General features: G+C 50.9%; 1 protein-coding gene across 1 annotated transcript in view; it reads left to right on the forward strand.

The window, feature by feature from the left end:
• The first annotated feature begins 7,368 nt into the window (after positions 1–7,368).
• Positions 7,369–23,611, forward strand: part of ATP2C2 (ATPase secretory pathway Ca2+ transporting 2) — a 66,247-nt gene continuing 50,004 nt past the window's right edge. The window contains exon 1 of the mRNA XM_036993735.2: positions 7,369–7,573. Coding sequence (XP_036849630.2) covers positions 7,475–7,573 — 99 coding nt within the window. The 5' untranslated portion in view covers positions 7,369–7,474. The remainder of the gene's footprint in view (positions 7,574–23,611) is intronic.

Here is a 23,611-nt window from a genome sequence, read left to right on the forward strand (position 1 = left end):
TATCTGCTTTTAAGAACATTTTTTTATTGATGCAAAAATTTACCTATAGAAAAGTACACAGACTGCAGATCCTGCTCAGTGAACTGTTAGGAAGTGAACACCCTGCAGGCTACGTGAGGGTGTGCTTTAACTGGGGTGCGCAGGGAGGGGAAACTTAAGCGTCGGCCTGAATGGAGGGACTTTGGGCCCTGTCAGTAGCTGGGGGGTTACACATCTGGTCTGGCAGGGGGACTGTCAAGTTCAAAGGCAGCAGCTAGACTGAGCTCAGCATATTTGACAGCCAGCCAGAACTGCATTCCTGGCTTTGAGACATTCAGAGGTGGATGCGGTGGGAGTCTTGGGGGAGGGGAACCAGGGTTAACAGATGGGGCCAGACAGTGTGGGGCCTCCTGGGCCCATGTGAGGAGTGTGATTTTATTGCCAGGGTGCCCAGATCGCACGGTGAGAGCCCAGGGTTTCTCAGTAATCCCAGGAGCAGAATAGGGGAGTGGAAGGGGGAGATGGGAAAGAACAAGTAAAGGGTGTTCTTGCAGAGGTCACCCCTGTGGGCTACTGGATCCTGATGCTTTGAGGGTCCTGGGAAACAAGCAGAACAATCCTTAGGGCTTTAACCACCTGTCTCTGGACCAGGGTGCCAAAAAAACACCCTTTAAGCAAAGAGTCCAGTAAGCAACCTTCACTCAAAGGCAAGTCCTCCCGGGGCCTGCAGGGCAGGGGGCTTCACCTCTGCGCAGCCACGCAGGCTGCTGCTCAGGGGACTGACTGCAAGGGGCGCAGGCCGAGCTGGAGATCACTCCTCTGTCTCCCTGCTGGGAGGGACCCCAATCGCCTTCTGAATGTCTCAACCCCAGGGAAGGACATACCAGGCAGGCTGTACCAGACCAGGAAAGAGCAGGTCCCACCCTTGCTGGCAGCTGCCTCACTGAGAACGCAGGTCGAGAACCGCGGGCTCTAAGAAGTTTCAAAAGGAGTAACTGGGAACTTTGAACATTTTATTACATCAAATAGCCACCAGAACTTGCACGTTTAACTTCTGATCAGCTTCCCAGTTTAACTACATCTTAACTCATTCATTCTCAGTTCAGCAAATACATACCTGCATACCATGCTTCCCTTTAAAATAGATCTTTATTGAGATAAGATTCACCATTTTAACTGATTTCATGTGTACAATTTGGTGGATTTTAGCATTTTCACAAGGTCCCCAGCCATCCCCTCTAATCCTAGAATGCTGTCATCATTTCAAAAAAAAATTCTGGGCATCCCCTGTCCCCTCCCCAGCCCCTGCCAAACACCACCCTGCTGCCTGCCTCTGTGGATTCCCCTGCTGGACATTCCACAGGAATGGAATCCTACGCTCAGTGGCCTGGGGTCTCCTTTCCTTCACCCAGTGTGTTTTCACAGCTCACCCATGTCATGGTGTGATCATTAGGGACCTCTTTATGGCCAATTGACGTTAGACCCCATTGCATGGGGAGGCCACGTCTGCCCATTCACTCCCTGCTGGCAGGTGCTTGGTGGCTTGCCGGCACCCTCCTGTAAGCTCATAAATGTAATGCAGCACTATGACCTGTGGAAACCACTGGGATGATGGGGAGCCCCCTGCCTCCTCAACTCACTGGGTCCAGAGATAGGGAGGGGCCTGTCAGGACCAGCGACAATTCAGTTAAAACCTGAAGAGTGAGCAGGAGTTGGCGGGGCAAGAGTTTGGGGTGAGGGGGCTCGTGGGAAGGCAGAGGATGCACCTCTACAGAGGCTTTGGGGCAAGCGTGGGCACCCGGGGCCTCTGAGAGGTGAAGGGGCTTTCGTATGGCCTGAGCTGGGAGGCGGGGGCGGAGTCAGGAGGCAGGGCTTGGTGGCCCCGCTGGGGCGTGTAAAAGGTCTAGATTGCAACCGAGGACAAGGGGGGGGAAAGGGGGTGACACGGGCAGGTGAGAGTCTGAGAGCAGTGCCGGGTGGGCGTGGGACTAACTGTGCTGGGGCCAAGGAATTTCCTGGGGTGCCAGGACTTTCTGTGCTGAAACTGAGACCAGCCCAGCCATTGTGGGACAGTCAGTCGCCTCCAGGTGACTGGGGCTTGGAGGTGGGGCTCGAGATGGTGGGTTTAAACATGGAAGGTGTTGGGCCTCCTTGCTTCGGACTGGAGTGCTCTTACTGGGGGCTTTTGAATGTTTAAAATGAGGGTTGATTTTGAAAGGGAGTCAAATTTCCCCTCCATGACCACCTGGAGAAGGTAAGTCTACAGAGACGGTGAAAGGGTGGTGGTGGCCAGGGGGTCAGGGCCAGGGAAGGTGGAGCACAGAGGGTCAGAGGGCACTGAAGCCTGCATGACCCTGTGACAGGACACTCGGCATCTGTTGGAACCCACTGATGACACACCAGAGTGCACCCTTCTGTGAGGTGTGGGCTTTACACCCAGAGACCTTCCCCTTCAGCCACACCACCGCCTTCCATAAGGTTCCATAACATCCCCCAACAAAAGTCACTCTCTCCTCTTCTGAAAATCTTTTGGGAAATAGATTTATTCTTGTGCCAGGTTCAAACAACTATTGGCAGCTGCTTAGAGTGTGATAAAGAGGATTCCCAGGCCCGTCTTGCCAGTAGAGAAGTGTCCCCCCTCGAGTGAGTGGTGACATCTGCCTGGGTGTAGCAGGAGGGAGGGTGCCATCTGCGCTGTGTCTTTGCCTCTTGGGATTTAGCGAGTCTCAGGCACATTCCCTGGGCACTAGCGGGCCGTGCCTGGGGTCTCCTGGTGGAATGAAGGCCCGTAGAAGCCCAGAAATGCCACAGCTGGAGGAAGTGCTCAGCCATGTTCCCCATCACTTGGCCAACAATGACCACAGAAGAGGTGATAACAAGGGTATCACAAGACTCATGTCTGGAAACAGACTCTGTGTGTGCAAGGGAGACCATAGTTTTGGTGCAAATGTGTGAGTTGTTTCACACAAGTGGTCTCACTATAGGGACACAGCTAAGCACATTCTCACCAGGAGCCTCAGCGCTTACCCTTCTCTCTCAGAGGACTGTCCCCAGGCATCCACAAGGGCACTGCCCTCCTGTTGAGGTCTCCTCTCCTGACCGCTGCAGCCCCAAGAGCCCACACTCTCCCGCCCCCGCCCGCTGGCTCCTGGTCACTGCACGGCCCGCTCTGCTCGCTTCCCTGAACAAACCGCCACCAGCCTCTCCCCGTTCTGGGGGCCCGAAGCCTGCAATCCAGGGTGTCCACAGGGACCTCTCCCTCCACAGGTTCCTCTGGAGAGCCGTAATGATTCCTTTTCCAAATACGGAACATTCACAATTCCCGGGAGGTTAGGTTGCAGACATGGGGTTTTGGGGGGCATTACTCAACCCACTGCATTCACTGCCTGACATCGAATTACTAGTGATTTGTTCGGAGCGTGTCACACCCGCCAGAAGACAAGCTACAAAAACACAGGAATCGAGTCTGTTGTGTTCAGGGGTCTGTCTCAGCGCCACCTGGCAGGTGCTTAAAAATACTTGTTGAGTGAACGAAAGGGGCTTTTCCTCCCCAAATTCCAATTTCTTCATCTATGAAATGATTATATTATTGTCTGCTGGGCCATTAACAAACAAACTTGAGGGTTTATGTAAAGAGCCATAACTTCACACTAGTTCCTAAAATTAAACAACACACACACACACACAGACACACACTATATAATATACTCTTTGTGTAACCTACCCCTTTTGAAAAGGATGCCTTCAAAATGCCAGCCTTCTAATTGTGAGGTTTATTACCAACTGATTTCCAGGTACCTTGGGATTACTTTGAGTCTCCCCAACAGGGTGTATTGTTGGGAGATAATTTATGGGTAATGAAATGACACCACTTTTGTATAGAGAGTGAATGGGAGTTTAAGAGGGTGACCTCATTGTTCAAGGCGCCCAGAGCAGATATTTCAAGAAAGGCGGGATGCTTTGGGCCGAGTCCCGCCCTTGACTCTCAGTGCTGGCCAAAGCCTGCAGATAACTCTCAGAGCTGCAAACCTCAGGAAGTTTCCCAACACGCTGTCTTGGTCTGACTTAGTTGAGAGTGAACTCTGGCATTTGGCAAGCTGAAGGCAAACAGAAAACTCATGCTGGAGAAAAACCTTGAAGTCGGTGGTGATGACAGTGGGGTCCAAACCAAATGGCAGAGCTAAGAAGGAATGTTGAAAATGACAATGAACAGCAGGCATGATTCTGGGGGAAAGCAGAGAACACACACAATAACAAAAGACTAAAAGGAAATAAGGGTTTGGCTAATTAGATTAAAGTACTACGGATGTGAAAACAGCAAAGGTTAGAAACAGGAAAATGAAAGTCACAAAATCACAAAATTCCTTCATATCTGTAAAAGGAAATCAAGAGATGGTATAAACATTTGTGTCTATTTCTGAAATGCTTTCAGATAGTTCTGGACAGGATTTTCAATGGGATATGTATTCCAAAGTCAGTAAAAGATGACATCAAACAGCAGAATGTGTCTCTCAAAAAGTGTGGGAATAAACATGCATGAGGGTGATGCAGTCTAATGGGAGCAACTGCAACGACGTAGACACAACACATTCCCGTTAAAAGGAAAATAATTGCTAATGTATTAAAACAAATTTTGCTGATGTGTTTATGAGAGACACATTGAATGAATACTCTGGGGCATCTACCATGTTTCAGGACCATTATGTACCATGACAGGCACTGAGCTGACCCACAGTGATGAAGAAAGAGGAGTTCCCTGCTCTGCGGAGCTTACAGCCTGGCGGAAAATGAAACAAGACAGCTAAAAAATAAGATAGCAAGTAGAGATCATGCAGCCTTAAGCCATGGAGAAGAAACACTGGCAATATTAACTCTACCGTGTGGAATTTAAGATGCTTTCATGAGATCCAGATGGCATTAAAGAGTTACAGGGGTTATAACGAACAGGTAAATCATACGCATTGCCCGAGAGCGAAGCATAATGCAAAGAGCAAAATTCAGACATGCAAGGAAAAAGCGGACAGGAAGCAATTAGACTGGGATATTTTAAACTCTTCATTTCCTTCCTGTGTCAGATCAAGTAGTCAAAAATAAGAGCATGAACACTGTAACTAGAATGAACTGATATGGAACTGATTTGCAAAGAAGTGCAGCTCACCAATACCCTTACAAAGAACAATACGCAAACATTCCTAGTGCCACTGAAATAGTTACAGAAATTGCACAGACTCAATAAATTAAGAAAATTTAGATATGTGTGCAGGCAACATTTTCTGATCGCAATGCAACAAAAATAAAAATTGAACAAATTCAAAGCTAAGGGCACCCATTTAGCTACATCCAGTCACTGAGCTGATTTCCTTAACTGCTTTCTCTGTGGTCCACTCCTTTTTTTTTTTTTTCATCCCAACGTGTCCCAGTATGCCACAGTACCCAGTACCCAGGGCTTCCCTGTTGAATGGCCCAGGCATTCTTAAGCCCGATCCACAAACTGCAGCCTTGATACCTCTGAGCTGGAGCACAGGCCACAGTGATGGGCTCCTAAAGGTTGGGCTTCCAAGGAAATGACATTTGACCGGCTCATCACTCCCTGCTCCCAGAGGCTGCACCACCTGGAGAGACGTTGCCTGATTAACACTCTTGGCAAAGCATAAAGTTCTTTGCCAACAACACATTGCTCCTCCCTGGACCTAATACTATCTTAAAGTCAAAGAATGCCAGTTGGACAAGACCTGAGAAGTAACTGAGCTGAGGTCCCATTTATCTTTTATTTTAACAATAGAATTTTCTGAGGATCTGTTGTGTCAGGTGCTACTAGGTACTCTACCACTGCAGACATTAGCTCCGATCCGTACGACAGGACTGAGGTCGGTGCTGAAGAGCCCCCTTTTGCTTCTCCAGACCCATTCTCCACCTCCTCTCTCTTTACTCCTTTGGATTCTCAGCCCAGAAGTCTGCACCCACAGCTCCCATTCTTTCCCTCCACTGAAGTTCTCAGTTCCACACGGCCACCTTCTCCAGGTAACTGTTCTCTCCTCTTGTCTCCCAGACGGTGGATGGTAATAATTTCTTGCTGTTGCTCATTGTGGGTAATCGCAGTTCCTCTGGTTTCTCGACATGCTGCCCATACCTTTGTAAACAGGCTGTTTATCAAACTCTCTCCAAATTACTCAGTTTGAGGGTTCCCTCTGCTTCCTGCTGGGACCCTGACTCGTAGGTGGGTAGTGTCATCCCATTTTGCAGATGAGTATAATGAGGCAGAGAGAAGTGAAGAAAGTTGCCCAAGGTCAGTCATTTGGAAGGAACAGTCCTGGGGTTCAAATCTGGACTAATAACTCACACCAGTTCTGCTTTTCCCATTATTCCTGGCCTCTGTGGGAAACTGGAGGAGGCAGGCGGTATGATGCTGACAACCTGTTCCGTTTCCGTAAAGGGGAAAGAGGCAGAGAAGCAGGGAGGGCCACTAGAACTGTCCATCTGGTTGAAGGGGTGGCAGATACTTTTGAATGACTGAATATAAATCTGAATGACCAGATGTAGCAGGTGGCAAATATTTGCTCAAAAAGGGCAGCACAATAGACAAACACCCATGCCATCCATGTCCTATCATCCTTAAGTAACACCAGTCTAGAGAGGAGGAGACTGAGGCACAGGAGTGGCACAGGTGTGTCCGTGTGCCATCTGTGCCCAGCAATGTCCCTATAATGATGGTACCATCAGCACCCTCTCCCTTTCAGTGTGAAGAAGGTGTTGTCATGGTGGTCATTTTACAAATCAATAACCTAAGGCTCCAAAAATGTAAGAAAGCTGCGGAGGTCCCACAATTAGCAAGTGCAGGACCACATTTTGCAGGTAAGAATAAGGAGCCCAGACATTGTGACAGACTCCACAGAGCCCAAAGGCAGTGGGTGGGGTCGCACACTCTCCCCTGGCTCCTGGGATTCATTCCCGGGGTGCTCCCTGGAGGTGAGGGCTTAGCCTTCTCCTTCAGGAACAGAGAAGGGAGCCCGGCTCAGAGAGGCCACGCGGCTGGTGCTGAGCGGCCCAGCACGGATGCTCCCGGCGCCTTAGGGCCGACCCCCCTCGGCTCCGCAGGAGAATCCCCCGGGCGCTTGCTAACGTCCATCTCCCCGGCCAGCTCCGGACCCAGCGCCCCCGGGTGAGGAGGGGTCTGGGAACCGCGCCTTACGAGCGTCTGCCGGCCGCCCCCACCCGTGCCCCCGCTGCGGGCGGGTCTGCGGACCTGGAGGCAGCCCAGCTCCGGGCGTCGCCGCGGCCCCCGCGGGCCGGCCGGGGAGAAGCCAGGTGCGCCCAGGCCGCGCCGCGCAGCCCCACCCCGGGGCGGGGCCTCACCTGCGGCGCGCAGGTAGGCAGCTCCCCGGTAACCGGGGCCGGGCCCAGGAGGCGCGGGCGCGCAGCCAGCCCCGGCCGCGCCGGGGACCGAGGGGCGCAGGCGGGGCGGCCGCCGGCGGGACGAGGGCGCCGCGCGCTCGCCATGGCGGGGAGGCGCTTCTCGCAGCTCCTGCGGACGCTCGTGTCCGCGCGCGCGGGCCACCGGTACGAGCCGCTGCGGCGGGCCGAGGGGGACAGCTCGGTGAGTGTGGGCGCCCGCGCGCCGCTCGCCCGTCCCGGAGCCCCCGGGCGGCAGCCCATTTTGCGGATGCGAATCCGAGGCCGAGGGAGGTGCAATCTGCCCCTTGCGGGCACACGGCTAGCAGATGACCCCGGTAGGGACGTGGCCTGGGTCCCTCTGACTGCAGAGACTCGAAATTCATGCGTCTCCACACCCAAGCTGCCCTATGGGTTTTTTAAAGTTACTTGAACTAGGGGGTGGGGGGGAAGCGATGTCAAAAACCAAAGCAACCCGAGACACACTGTTGTGCGGATGTTTTAGCAGTAATAACAGAAGTGATGGTGTAAATCAAGGTGAGAGTAGCCGGGCCTCCCAGCTTTGCTCCGCCCGCCTCCAGCGCGTTTTTGGGAAAATAATTCAGATTTGCATGTTGACTTTGCAACCTCCAGGGGACCCCCTCGGGTTAAACCAACAGAATTCTCCAACGGGGGAGTTTTTACCAGGGGAGGAACTGACAAAGCTGTCTAAAAAAAACCCTTCCACCTGGAGAAGCCAGGTGTGATGGGAACCTAACAACTTTCTCCTGAACTTTGTAAGCAGAGCTCCTGTGATGCCGAGCAGCAAGCCCTAAATTTTTGCAAGAGCATCTCCAGGTCACTGCACTCTTTTCCTTTAAACGCATTGAATCGGTCATTTAAAAATAAAATCCCCAAAAAGGGCCCCTGGAGGTCCTCAGGAGAATACAGCCTTGCCGGGGCCCTTTGGTGAAGGGAAGTCTCACGGTTAGATTAACTTCTACTGAACAAGATCCGCTGGAAAAACTTGATTTAAAGTATTTCACTTTCCTCCCAAAGAATGGCAACCATCAAAACATTTTGGTTGTGTGATTCTTAACTAACTGTGCATTTAAAAAAATAACATTTTGTAAACGAATGTTAACGTGAGGATTCTGGCACGAGGGTACAGACCCCAGGGCTGTGTGACTTCCAGTTCTCAGATAATCTCTATTTTTCTGGAGTGACGTGTTTAAACCCAGACTGGAGGTAGAGTTCAATAATCTGGCCGAGATAAGTTTCTCTCTGTGTGCGCTGTGCAATGCGTTCTGTTAAAGCGGTTTGAGATGAGTTTGTCAGCATGGTTGCCTTTTCTATGTTACTTTTTCCACTTTTTTCTCTCCATCTTTTGATTTCTTGCTTCAAACTGGGTATTTTCCCAACACCCCGGATGTGTAGTTGGTTACAGTCAATCAGACTTTATAGGATGTCCAGGAGTGCTGGGTGTGAGGTTGGTGGAGCATGAATAGATGCTGGGGTGAATTTGATTGCTGCCCCAAAGCGCACCCTATTCCCGCAAAACTTTTCAGAGGGGCCCTCATGGGCGGACGGGTCTTCAACCTGTCTGCAGGTATGCAGGGGCTCACCCTCCTGGCCGTGGATGGGGGTTCTCAGCAGCACCCTGAGGGTGTCTCTGACAACTTGGCAGTATGGAGCAATGCTGACCCAGGCAGCCAGCAGCAAAGGGGGCTGAGAAACAAAGCGTCCTGTCTCTGAAGGCAGCTTTGTGCCAACCCAGGAAATGACCATGCAGGTGAATGGGGAGGGTGCTGGGTGCGGCCACCTGTGTGCTGCCAGCTCAGCTCACAGCCCCAACGCTAACTTTGCTCCACACTTACATCCTCTGGTGAATGTCTTTCCTCAAGAAAAATTGGAGAAGCAGCAGCAGCAAGGTGTTCTTACAGTGATCATTTCTGCAACAGCCGTGACTTTCCTCTCTGAGCCCTTGTTGTATGTGACAACGTGCTGGGGGGCCTCTGAACCTCCTAGGCACCTCGCCGAATCACCCCGCTTCTAACACAGATTAGCAGTGAGAACTGTCTGTGTCTTCTTTCTGGGCTCTCGCACCAAGGCGAGTTTTATTATTGTCATCACTCACTAGGCGAGGACATGGGGGCTCACAGAAGGGGCCGAGCCTAAGGATACGGCAGCGTACGACACAGAGTCCATGGGGAAGGCCCACAGTCAGCAGAGAAACCCAGAGATGTTTATGATCTATTGGTCTTGGGTGTGATGAAGAATAAAAAGCAGAGTGACCTGGCAGGGGGCAGGTGGTGGAGACGGGGACCAGGGAGGGCCAGAGTTAGAAATGTGGGTGCCTCTCACGCTCTGAAGGCGCCTCATTCTTGCTATTTTTCCAGAGTAACAGAAAGAAAGGTGTTTGAGAGATCCCCTTAATTTAATTACTGGAGAAAAAGCTGCTCTCTGCTGCCCTGAACATTGGGTAAGGAGAATATTGGGTAAGAAGGTTGGACTAGAAATTCCTGCTTCCAGTATGACTGGATGTCAACTCTGAGCAAGTTACCTTCTGCCCTCGGGGCTCCCATCTCCTGACCAAGACTGCCACGGCTCCACACTGCCCTGCCTTCCTGCTTGGCCAACTGATTCATCTTCCTGGGCCCCTCCAGGGTGAAGACTGGCTTCCAACAGACTCATGTCATGGTCACCCACTCATTTGCCCCAGATTCCTGGAGCACCTACTGTGTGTCAGGCCGGGGCTGCACACCAGGGATGGGGTGAAGGAAAAGATGCAGCCACTCACTGCTCTCCTGGGACCCCGTCCTGGTGGGTGGGGATAGGTACCTCGCTACAGACCACAGATGACAGAGCCATGACAGATGTGTCACGGCTGGGGGAGGGTGGGATATTTAAGATAGAAAGGAGTGGTAAAGGTTCAGAGGCATGCCCTGAGTGAGGGGCAGAGATAACAGAGCATTCTAGGCAGAAGGGGGTGAGCTGTGGGGGGTGGGGGGAGAAGGATGTGGCTGTAGAGAAGCCACACAGAGCCTTTAGGCTTGATCGCTAAAGCAACAAGGAGCCACGGAAGGGTTTTAAGTCAGGGTTTTAGTCATTCATTTATTCACACATGTGCCAAATGTTAAGAATGCAGTAAACAAGACAGACACCATCAAATTTGTGTTGCTAAGAGATCACCCTTGAGCTGCAGTAAGAGAATGTATGGGAGTTCTGAGGCTTATACATGCACGTGCACGCGCACGCATACAAACTGTTGGTGTTTCTCAAAATTTAACAATAGGTGACATTGTCTTCATGCAACCCCCGCCCCATGATGTCTGAATTATTTGTATCAAAGGTGACTTACATAGTATAAGCATGAAACTTGCAATAAACATAGCTGTGTGCTTGCAACTCAATAAAGTCAAACTAAGTTTATATAAAATCATACAGTACAAATGCAGCAACTGTATTTTGACACAACTGCTGTTGTTTTATTAAAACTTAGGCAGTGATGTTGAATGGTTGTATTAGTTGTCTATGGCTGTATGACAAATGACTCCAAAATGTGGGGGCTTCAGACAACAAATATGAATCATCCCACAGTTTCTGTGGGTCAGGAATCTGGATGCGGCTCAGCTGGGGCCTTCTGGCTCAGGGCCTCTCATGAGCCTGCTGTCTAGTGGTTGGCTAGGCTGTGGTTTCATCTGAAGTCTAGTTGGGTGGGGGGAGGAAGGATCTGCTTCTAAGCCCCCTCTCATGGCTGTTTGCAGACCTCGGACCTTCACTATGTGGGTCTCTCACCAGAATGGCCTCATGCCTCGCTGCTGGCTTCCCCAAGAGGGAATGACCTGAAGAGACTGAGCAAGCATCCATAGAAGCCTGGAAACCACAGGCATTTTATAACCCAATATTGGAAGTGATATCCCCTCACTGCTGCCACATTCTACTCATTAGAAGCAAGTAGGTCTAGCCTGTGCTCAAGGAGCCCAGGAGGGATTGCACAGGGTTGTGAATATGAGAGGCAGGATGACTGTGGGGAGAGGAGAAAAAGAAATAGTTCCTTAAATGAGATAATTCACACAAAAAACAGCCAATTCTGGCATATGGCCTACTCGATAGCTACCTGTATTTGTTAGTGTTGTCATTAGTCTTGAGTTAGTCTTTATTTTGACTCCTTTTGAATTTTGATTTTCATAACACGCTGAGAATGTCTAATTATGTGTTTGTGTACAAAATGGCATATGCATATGTCAAGAATTTGTTTGCTAGCTTAGAATAATCAGCCTCACACCTAATCACAGTGGACAGCACGCAGCCTGTGAATGCCAATTTTGAGGGCTGGCATTTGATAACTGCAGAGTTGGCTGCTTCACTTGACAATAATATGTGCGCTGGGCATTGTGGAAGGAATATTTCTTCACTTTGTATGGATTCCCATACTTGGTGCTCACGAGCTGTGCCAACTACTCATGAACAAAGATTGTGAGACCCCAGCTTGCAACGTGACGCTTCTCAATGGTTAGAGGTGTCACGGTTGGCTTGCGAACATCACGATCGTGTGCCCTGCGGTGACTCAATTCCCTGCCCGCTTTTCACTCTAGCCACTGAGAAACGTCGCCCCTGCATTGCATCACGTGATTGTCATCACAGATGCTATTGTGGACAGTGCTGTCACACCACAGCTCTCTGTTGTAAACTGGCCACCCAGAAGGTCTATACGAATTAGGCGAATCCCTGAAGTTCATATTCAAAGCTAGGAAGTTCTTGCAAAGCCTGTGGGCTTTTGAGAATGTGTCTGAAGATGCCATCCTAGAAACCTTGCCCCACATCCCAATGTCATGAGCCTTATTATTTAGGGTGACAGATCCTACATTCCCAGAGCCCCTAAGAGAAGAAAGTTAGAAGACTTGTAGATGGCCGTCTTCTCCCCATGTCCTCACATGGTCGTCCCTCGGTGCTTGTCTGTGTCCAGATGCCCTCATATCAGGACACTGGTCACACTGGATTGGGGTGCATCCTAAGACTTTGTTTTAGCTTCAGCTCCTCTTTGAAAGTCCTGTCTCCAAATACATCACATTCGAGGTATTAGGGGCCAGGACATCAACATACAGATTTCGAGGGAACACAGTACAGCCCATACGCTATGTTCCTCATAGAAAATATTTTGAAGGATATTTGGCGGGGAGGGAGCCTTGTAGACCACAGTGGAAAAGTATGTCATCTCCTGGCGAGGTCGCAGACACTTTGGACGTTGTATTCATTAACTCCACTCGGCTGCCCCAGGCCCCTGGGAAGGAAGTGAGTGAAATATGTTCTTCCAGTCCTGCTGTCTTCCCAGTGACCTTCCACCTGCTTTCTGTGGAAAAGATTAGACTAGGTAATGTACATAAACATCCAGCCCAGTTCTTTGCCCATGAGTCTGACTTCCCTCAGTGAATAGTAAAAGAAGAATAAATGGAAGAATGTGTCTAAAGCTCTTTGCACGATGCCCAGTTCAAAGGGTGACAGTTTGTATTAAGACTCCGTCTCCGTCTTGTTCTCTGACTGAGGTCAAGCACATGGCCCTGCGCCCAGACAAATGCTCAGTGGAGGAGGCGGAACAGCCACATAATTTGCGGTGACCAGTGCAGAAGGAGACCGTGGGGCCCCCTTCTTGAAAAATGACTAAGAATTTCAAGACGGCCCAGCAGGGCATTGCAGGCAGCTCACGCTTTTCTGAGCACACCCTGGGGCCGGGGGTCATTGTCATGAGGTCAGTAGTTGGAAGTGCCAGGAAGTCCCTGCTGCTTGGTTGACTATTTTGGCCTCCACACAGACCATTCTGACACGCACTCCTGATGACTCTGTTTTCCACGTGTGGTCTGGGGCCCAGCAATCTGGGTCTTAACAAGCCCTCCTCTGGTCTGATGGGGAAGACAGACAGTTGTTGAATTATTAGACCAGTAGTATATAATTATGCACAGAGATAAGCCCCCTGAAGAAAAGCAGTGCTCATAAGAAAGGAGCTGGACACAGCCTGTGTATGGAGGAGTGGTGGGCACATTACTACTGAAATCTGGGTGTAATTCGGGGAGACTTCCTGGAGAAGGTGGCAGGGACTTGGTGAAATGATTTGTACTGAACCTAACTAAACATGCTTCCTTCCATATCTGTCATTTTACTTTTACATCAGCCACATTCATGTGCACCCTGGAGCATGGTCTACAGCAGATTTCCTCAAGCCAAGCTGGCCTCTCTCCTCCAATCTGGCAGGTGCCTGTCCCCCAGGGGGCTTCTGCAGTCTAGTTCAGCAGCACCCGGTCTCCAGCTTCGGGAGTCACCTCACCGCAGCCACCCCTCTCCCCCACTCCCTCCCCTAACCCAGCTTATTGAAATCTGAGTGGCAGTGTTGTCTTCATTGATCACTGAATTATGCTAATACTCATTGCCATTTTCAACTACCTTTTATGAACCAGGAACTAGGCGTATTTTTCTTTCCTTCCCTCCCTTTTCTCCCCTTCTAAACTTGTCTTGATGTTTTCGTGCAACCGCAATGAAACTTTGCACAACATGAAATTCCTCCTTCACTGCCCACGTCTTCAGTCCCACTTTCCTCCTCGGTGGGAGGTGGAGGGAGGCACTGCTCACATGTCATAAATTATCCTGTAATCAGATTACTGCTTGCATGGGCATTTTTCTGGGCAATTCTAGAGAGGCCAGGGTTTAGTACACTGAAGTCTGAAGAACCAGGCTTCCTGGATGCAAATTCTAGTCTTGCCACTTGCCAGGGGTGAGATCTTAAGCAAGTTCCTTAGTTCTTCCACGCCTCTGTTTTCTCTTCTGCACAACGGGACAGCCCCTGTACACACGCTGGAGATCTGTTGTAAAGGGCAACGACTCATGTGCATTAAGCATTTGGGGCAGTACCTGATCGTGGTCATTATTACTTATCTACAACTACATAAATGTCACTTTTCAGCGTATGTAGGGTCATAGCGCACACACGTCTGCAACTCCTGCACCTTCCCCGTACCCTGCAGCAGCTACAGATCAAGAACATTCTTCAGTATAAGCATGTTTACTCAATCCACCCCCTACTGATGGACATTTAGGTGGTTTCCTTTTTTTTGATTTTTAGAACAATGCTCCAGTGAACATCTGTGGACACACCCTGTGATCTGGAGGCCCCACGTATATCCCAGCAGAATCTGAGGTTCAGAAAGTGGAGGAACTTGCCCAGGGTGACATAGCTGTCCCAGGAACTGGGACCCAGGTCTGCCCGAATGCCATAAACTACATAAAGTTACTGATTTCCCTGTTGTAACTACTAAGTACTTTATGGAGAGTCACACAGACGCTGTGTCAACAGCCCATTCCTCGTACTGTATCACCGTTTAGTCTTAGCATCCGCTGACGATCCCGGCCCAGTCAGTCACTCACACGGTGTTTACTGCATGGTGATTTCCTAATTCCACTGCTCTTTTCCCATTTCCCAGCTGGTGTTCTGGTATTAGGAAGAGACACCCTTTCCCCTATTCATTTAGCCACTCAGTTATTCACTCCTATGTCATCATGAACGTATGAATTCCTATTTGATTAATGTTAAAATTTGTTACCATCATTTTTGTGTATGATGCTCAGACTGTCCCCGATGTGACCATTTAGAGCCCCTTTAGGGCCCCATAGGTGACTCCTGCGTCCTCTGAACATTTTTTCCATTTTTCTCTGATCCTGTCCCTCCATCCTGACATCACAAGAAATTTCAGGCTCATTTGGTACTTTCCCCACCCCAGCCCTGAAGTCAGCCTTTTCTCCTGGGATTCCTGGCATTTTTACTGGAAGAATGGTATTTAGAAATCATTATCTGACTTCAGGTGTGCCTCTGCCGCTGGGCATCGTGGCTCCAGGCCCTCCCAGAGGGGGAGTGTGCGTGCTCGCTGTTAAGTCCATATTTACCTTTGTCTCTGTGTGTGTGTATGTATCTAAAACTATAGATTCCAATCCAATGAGTATTGCAAGCTGAGGGCCAGCTCTTTCTATATTTGTAACCCCTGCACTGACAGCGAGGGCAGCAGCTTCCATTTCAATGTCCTCTGTATATTTAATTATTGCACAATCTCCGTCAGTGTGGCCAGTCTGGTCCGCCTTCCTGTTGGCTTCTGGTCTCTGGCCACTGCCTAGCTTGGCCTTCTCCGAACTTGGTCCCTGGCAGCGCTGGCCGCCCTGAACAGAGATGCACTCTTGCGCCTCACTTTGTCCTGTTGGTCATTCTTTGCTCTCTGAGGCCACCCCACCATGACACACACACACACAGCAAACTCACAAACACCATCCAGATATCATTTCAGGGACTGAAAAACACCTCTGAACCCCATCTTTCTTAGTGGCTGGAGTTTAAGAACTCTGCCTTAGCACTCCTTGGTGGGGGAGACCATTATTCCCATTTTACAGAGGAGGAAACTGAGACCCGGAGAAGTCAAGGGATTGGCTGAGGGTTGTGCAGCCAGGAGCTGAGGGAACTAGAATTAGAGGGCCTGGTGGTGCTCCCTCCACCCAGTTTGCCACCTCAGCCCCCACCCACACCCCACCACCACGGATAACGTTAAGGCATGTTGGCCAGGCCCTCTGAGTCCACCTGCCATGCTTGCCCCCAGGACCTGAGCCCCTGTGCTCCGAGCACCCCGCCTGCTGCCTCCCCTCGGCTCCCCATGTACACAGCCTTGCCCTGCCGTGTCCCTGTCTGGAGGGCTTCCACCCCCCATCCCGGGGCAATGTCGCCTTTGGTTTTCTGAGCGTCCTTTCCACTAGGAAGCCTCCTCCCCTCCTGACCAGCTCTGCCCCAGGCCTGGTCAGGACTGATTTTCCCTCTTTTGAATCAACAACTCATATACTTGTGGTTCAAGACTCAAGAAGGTAAAAAAATAGTGTCCAGTGGGAGTCCCTTACTGCCTCTGCCCCCAAGCCACCTGTCCCCAGCCCTAAGGAAACCCCAGCCCCTGGTTCCTGCAGATTCTGCTGGGAGTGTGCCTTTCATATACAAGAAATATGTATCCCTTTCCTTTTTGTTACACACAGGCTAACTTACTAGTCACAATATTATGCACCTTTTACCCCCTTTCATTGTTAATGGGAAACCATTTGGGAAACTGTTTGGCAGCGTTTACTGTCACTAAAGGCATGTGCATTCGACCAGCAGTTCCACTTCTGGGTCTGTGCCCATGAGAAATGAGGGCTTGTATCTGCTGAAAGGCCTGCGTGTGAGTGTTCATAGCCGTGTTATGTATAATAGGTCAGACTAGACACAGCCTAAAAGCCCTACCACATGCAGACAGTTCAATAAATTATGGCATTTCCATGCAATGGAGTGCTCAGCACGCTACACAACAACACAGGAGAACGAATTATTAATCCATGTTGCTCATGGAGCGCTAAGATGACACTGAGTAAGGGAAGCCGGACGCACGAGTGCACAGGAATGATTCCGTTTATGTGAGTTTAGGAGAAATCCGTGTTGATGGGAGGCCGGGTGTTGGTCATCATTCAAGGGGCTGTCACTTGGGGGCGGGAGGGGGCACAGGGAGGCTTCTGGGAGCCGGAGAGGTTCTGCAATGCATCTGGGTGGGCTTGCTCAGGCGCACACTGAAGATTTGAACACATGACTGACTGTATATTAGTTTGACTTCAATATATATGTAATATTTTCCATATAGGTAAATAAAAACTTTCATAGACTTATGAAAGCATAGTGTTTCATGTTACATTGGTACCATAATTAATTTAGCTGGTGTTTCATTGTCAGACCACTGGTGGGTTGTTTCCAATAGTAAGCTATTGTAAACAATTTGCAGTGGCTGACTTTGAACAGGTACCATTCTTCAATAAGTAAATCTGAAAAATTACTAGGACTGATCCATTTTAAACTTTGATGCTGCCAAATTGCCCTCCATCAGGGCATGTCCTGGTTTACCCTCCTCCAGCCGTGGAGGAGATGCCCTCCCCCAATCCCCACTCCCAGCACCTCCTGTTACAAACCTTGAACCTTACCTACCAGACAGGTGAGGGATGGTGCACTGGAGTCATGCTCATTTGATGATCTTTTCATGTTTGCAAGTTATTATCATTCCCTTTTCTATGAGTTCTCAGGCATCCTTTGCCCGTTTTTTAAAAACATGGGCTGGGAGCCTTTTCCCTCCTTTATATCTAAGAGCTCCTCTTTTCTGTAGGAAATTATTCTGCATCATGTTATGAGTGGCGTTTATTTTCCCCGTGTGGTTGTCATCTTCCGACTTGGCACGCAGCGCCTTTTGCAGAAGATGGTCCCATTTTGGTGCAGTAAATTTACTCATCTTTTTTTTCATGGCATCTGGCTTGTCTTGCACTCAGGAAATCTTTTCTCACTCTGAGATTTTTAGAAGAGTGCCCATCGTTTCTTCTAGTATTTCTATGGCTTTTTTTCCTAATTAGTCCTAATTATTCTTTAAAACAAACTCACTTGTATAATTTCTTGATTTCGGGCAGGGACTGAGTCTGTCCTGAGACACCAGGCATAGTTTATTGTGCGGATGAGAAGCTGGGGAATGGGCAAGTGGACACACAGAGGATGGCTCAGCAATGAAGACCGTGCGCGGACCTGGGCCCGCTGCCCTAGCCACGGCACGGGGCGTTTGCTCAGCCGCCAGCAATGGGAGCAGTGGAGCGTTAAAAGCACGCGCTCTGTAACCCCCACCACTGCCCCCTAGGCTGCGTGCACCTGTGGTTGTCCTTGGCAACCATACCTGCCCCTCCCCCCTCCCCCAGTCCTGGCACAGCTCCCAGCACCTGGGGGGTACTGAGACCTGCCAGGCAGCTCGGCACCATGGCCCTTCTTCTCTCCTTCCCACCCACAAACATTTCTGAGCACCTTCTGTTTACCAAACACTGTTCTGGGCTGGGTGTAAGTTGGGTAAGACCACGTGTTCCCTGGGGGACTCAGGGGCCAGGCTGGAGGTGGGCTAGTGGGCCGGCAGTGTGCTGGGCATAGGGTGCAAGGGAGCTCAGAGAACTGGGTCTCCCAGGGCCAGTGGCAGCTGGTGAGCTTGGGAAGTGGCCATCAGCCTCAGACCCCTGGGTGTCAGCAAGGGTCTGAGGAGGGTGGGGAAACTCCTTGCCCTTGGTCAGTTAACTCAGTCATTTTGTTGACCTGGTCTGGCCATGATGCTACCCCAGTTGTCATTTCCGTGCATACCTCTTTATCTGCCTCCTCAGGGAAGGCGAGTTTCGGGTAAGGGGCTGCTTGCATCTATGTCAAGTCAAGAGCAAAATCCCTGTTGATGATTAACCAGCCCACACGCATGGCTGCAGGGCCAAGCAGAAGCTTTGTGACCCAAAGATTGAGGCAGGTACAATGAGAGGCAGAGATGACGCTTTTCACTTGGTTACAGTATCATTCGCATGGATCATTGTAGCTAGGGTTGTGATGGTGCATCATTATCATTTTGATCTATTAGCCGTTCTTGGCTACCCCATCATTGGGTACCCACTGCCCAACTTCTGGAAGGACTTGGGCACCTGCTGGCCCAGGTCTCAGCCCCACCCCTCCTCCAGGAAGCAGAAGGACTTGGACTCCTACAGCTCGCAGCAATCCTGGCGCAGCACCCCAGTCCCCCACCCCGCCGCCGCACAGCATAGTGCTTGGCCCATTGGCCACGGCCTATTTTCTGCAGGATGATGGCCTCTGAAGAACTGGACCCCATAGGATTGTTCTGAGTGCACCTCCAGCCAGCCAGCCTCAGCTCAACCCTGCAGGGTATTAGAACCACCCGGGGCCCTTAGGCAGCCTGATGGCTGGGCCTCCCTCTGCAGCCTGGGGATAAGCCTGGCAGGTGCATTTGTACGAGATCCCAGTGGTTCTCCACCTTTGGAGCACGTCTAATCCCCTGGGGAACACCCATCGCAGGGTCCATGCCCAGGGCTTCTGACCTATTAGAGCCAGGGTGCTGCTGGCCTGAGGACCACACGCAGTCTCACCAGGCAAGGGTGTAACCAGGTAATGCACAGACACATGCCTTGGGGGAGACAGTTACGGAAGTCTTGGAAGAAAGGAAGCATTTGCATTGAATGGGGCTCGTTTTCCTCATCTCAAATGTCCCCTCCTTAGAGACGCCCACCGATTGGTGCCTGGGTTACCGTGACCCCAACACCGCTCCTCTCCGGCTGCACTGATCCCAGGAACCAAATCCACCAGGGCTGTGAAAACCCCGGGGGTCAGGACTGGGCTCTCTCTCCCGCCCCATTGCTCCCTCTGAAACCCTCCAAGGCCGCTCACTACTGCCGCCTCCACCCCCTGAGTTCCCCGGACAGGCCATTCGCCCTTCCTGGCACCGCCGCACCTGTTCCCCTGTGGCCCCCCTCCACCGCCCAGGGATCTTCCCACGACTCCGGGTCCCCCCACTCTGGCTCCTTCAGGGGCGTGTCCCCATTAAGCCGCGGGTCACGGGTGCCTCTCGGCTAGTTCCTTCCTCACATTGCCAGATTTGCCCAGACACCCAGTTGATTTGAATCAGATAAAATTTTTTAGTATATGTATGTCCCATGCAGGATTCGGTAAACACATATGCTGAAAAATGGCTTGTTTATTGGGGGTTCAGAGGCAACTGGACCTCCTGCATTTGCATTTGCCAAGCTCGCAGCCCCATTTGGAGGCTCCCAGTCCCCCCCACCCAGCCCCGTGGCCTCATATGCCAGAGGAGGGCCCCAGCTGCCCCCTTCCCTGGCTCCCACTGCTCGTGGCATCAGGCACTGCCCTCGGCTCCGGGAGGGGAAGGCAAGGCCCGGGGGGACTTACGGACAAGCACGTTGAAGAAATATATGTCTGTATCAGTCCTTTAGAGAGGGAAGCAATGCTAGGGTCTATCTCAGGAAGTGTTTAAAGTGAACTGAGACCCCCGAGCTGGACAGGAAGGCAGAGAAAGTCAGGGTGCTGGCCCCGGGGAGGCCAGTTCACCCCCAGGTGCCACGTGCTCGCTTGCTCTGCTCCGAGCTTACAGCTCCCCTCCGCAGCCACCTCATCCTGCAGGGAATGTCACAGCTGCGCTTTGTGGCTCCTTCAGAAGCCCCCACTTGCTTCAATGCCAGCCCCGCTGTCCCTGCTGGGTGAGAATAGTCTAAGGAGTCCCCACCATCCAGATTTTCTTTGGGCTTAGGAAAGGCCCACCTGCCATCACAGCCCTGGCACGTGCAGGCCCATTTGCTGTGAGCAACCAGTACTGGGAGGGAGGGCAAAAAGCAGGCACAAAAGGTCACATATTTTATGTTTCTATTTCTATGAAATATGCACATAGGTAAATCTGTAAAGTTAGAAAGCAAATTGGTAGCTGCCAGGAGCTAGGAGACAGGGATGGAAGTGACTGCTAAGGGGTGCAGGGTCTCCTTTTGGGGGGCCTGGAAAGGGCCAGATAGGTATGCTCTAAATGCCACTGAATCGTCTCTTTAGCATGGTTGATTTTATGTTACGTGAATTTCACCATAATAAAAGAGAACTTAAAAACAGAGGAGACACAAAGGAGAAGGGAGGGGTGGCTCCCCCCAAATCAAGTTTGACAAGAAGTGAGAATCGGGGTGTCCCAAAGGCACCTGACCTCAATCAGGATGTGCCTGCCTCCTTACAATGGGACATACTGGGATGCAAGCTGGGCAGACGCCTACACGGTGTGTGTTCTCAGGGGGTGAGAAGGCTACGTGTGAGCCTCCGGGCAGAAGTCACCCACAGGACAAGGGGACAGGGCGGCATGCTCGGGGCTCTGTCTTCTGAAAACGACAACCTTGCTGTGAGACAGAGTGAGCTCCCCTGATGATGTTTTGGGTCCTGGCCGTGTCCCAGCAACCGTGGAGCACAGGGGGGACCTGGGAGGCCGGGCCAAAGTGAGTTGAGAAGTGATGGGAGGGAAGGATGTGGAGGTGGCCAGCACAGATGGCTCCTCCCCAAGCTGACCGCGGCAGATGCGGAGTGGGTGTCTACATCTCCGGTGTATACACCTAGGAAGGAGGTGGGTCAGGCCCTCCGCACACGTGTGCTTGCTTGGCTCTGTAAAGGCAGGACGAAGCAGGCCTCACTGTCCTCATTCTGCAGATGAGGAAGTGTGATCAGAGAGGCTGACATGCTGGAAAGTGGAGAGGGGCTGTCTCCTGGGCGGCACTGACAAAGAGGGCAAACTGAGGCTTGTGGCTGACGGTGTGTACCCAGCCGTCCATCCATGGAGCTGAGTGCATTTCGTGCACTTTGATTGGTGTCCTGAGTTCTGTTTGACAAATGCTTATGGAGCTCTGACTGACGGGTGCTGGTGGAGCAGCCCCAGTGTACCAGGCGCTGGTCCCCACCTTCCAGAGCGGCTACACTGTGAGTGGATAAAGGCACTTAAGTGATAGTCACTGCTGGCAATTGTGCCAGCACCAGGTGCATCAAGGAGTGGTCCAGGATGCCAAGAGGGTAGGGCAGGTGGACTAATCTGGGAAGACAGCAAGATGGGATAATCCACCTATCTTTAAAACGGGGTTTCCCACTCTCAGGTCTGTTGATGTTTTGGACCAGAGCATTCTTTGTGGGGGGCTGGCCAGAGCACTGTAGGATGCTCAGCAGCATGTCTGGACTCCACCCCACAAGATACCTCCATTTAGGACAACCTAACAAACCTCCAGACGTTGCCAAAGCCTCCTGGGAGCACAGCTGACCCTGACTGAGAGCCCCTGATTCAAAGTATGTTGTGGCAGCCATGAAAATGTGCCACTGGGGGTCCTGCAGGGCCACTAGAGAGGCCCGTTCCCCAGGGACAGGACTCCTCCAAGGGGTGGTGTTGTGTCCATGGGCCTAGGAAGCAAATTTTTGGCCAGGCATGCTGCCGTGAGCAAGGCCAGGAATGGGGGACGGACACGTGGTGGGGTCTGCTGCAGCCACATTGAAGACAGGTTTTTAGCCTGAGAGCAACTGAGTTTACCCAAATGTTTCAAGCGTGGTGTGCATGTGTGTGTGCGAGGGAGAGAAGTAGATTAACACTTTTCAGCGTCACTCAGGATGCTGTATAAGAAATTAATTGGGTGTGGTCATGGCTGGAAAGACATGGCAAGCCCAAGAACAGCCAGCGCACAGGTCCCCAAACCCCAGGCCTGACTCCATCCTTGGTGTGAGCAAGAATTGAGCACTTGATTTGACGGGACCAAACCAGATCTTGAGAACAGAAAAAATACTGTCTTATTTTATGTTGCCCATTTCTCTTAAACGTTGACTTAAAGGAAGCTCATCACAGATGGAGCAGCCTTTGAGATCCATGTAGCTGCTTCCCGGTCCCTGGCCCAACCAAGTAAGAAGCCACCCAGGAAATGGCTGAGGTTCGCAGAGCATTTCTGAGCAACGAGGCCTTTGGGAGATGATGTGTGTGCGTGTGCTTGGGGGAGTGGGGCGGCTGGCAAGAAGGGAAAGAGGGGTTTGCCTTCTCCATTCCAGCTGAAGGAAGGGGTTAGCCGAAGCCCCTCTCTCCTTCCTTCTTCCCAGCACCCGACAACCTGCCGGAAGAGGAAGCGATGATTATCATGTCCTGGGTATCAGAGTACCAGGAATGATTTTGCAAAGATACTCAGCATTGTCCTGATTCTGAGGTGTCTGTTGTATATGTCCTCCCATGCCCTTCAGGGGTGTATTGTATGGCTCCTTCCCAGGCCTGCCAGACCCCAAGAACTCAGCTGGCCCCCCTTTTACTTGGGCCATTGACAACGACTCCTAGAACAGACTGGAATAGCGCCTGTTGTCCTCAGGGAATGATCTTTCTATAAAATAGCTCATACTTGACTCAGAATCCCAGAAATCAAGGTTCAGGAGTCCAAATGTAATGTTAGTTGTGAAAAGAGCTTGAAATTGTATCTGGCACAATGTATGTATGATATAATGATTTTAGCTATTATCATTTCTAAGGACAGGCCTTTTTTCTATTTTTTTTATTTTTATTCGTGGCAGATTGTTGTCCTGCTCTGTCAGCTTTGTGCATTCCAATTCTCTTAAATAAGTTTGCTTAAACAAAAGATGTATCCATAATATCCAATAACTGGGAACAACCCAACTGTTCATGAACAGCAGAATGGATAAATCATGATATACTCATTCCAGGGAATATTATACAGCCAATAAAATGGGCAAACCATGGCTACGCTCAACGTCAAGCATGAATCTCACTAACAACATTAAGTGAAAGAAACCAGACGCAAGAGTATGTATTGCATGTTACCATTTATACAGAATTCAAACCCTGGCAAAACTAACCTG

The sequence above is a fragment of the Manis javanica genome, chromosome 17, assembly GCF_040802235.1.
Source record: "Manis javanica isolate MJ-LG chromosome 17, MJ_LKY, whole genome shotgun sequence".
Classification (NCBI taxonomy): Eukaryota; Metazoa; Chordata; class Mammalia; order Pholidota; family Manidae; genus Manis; species Manis javanica.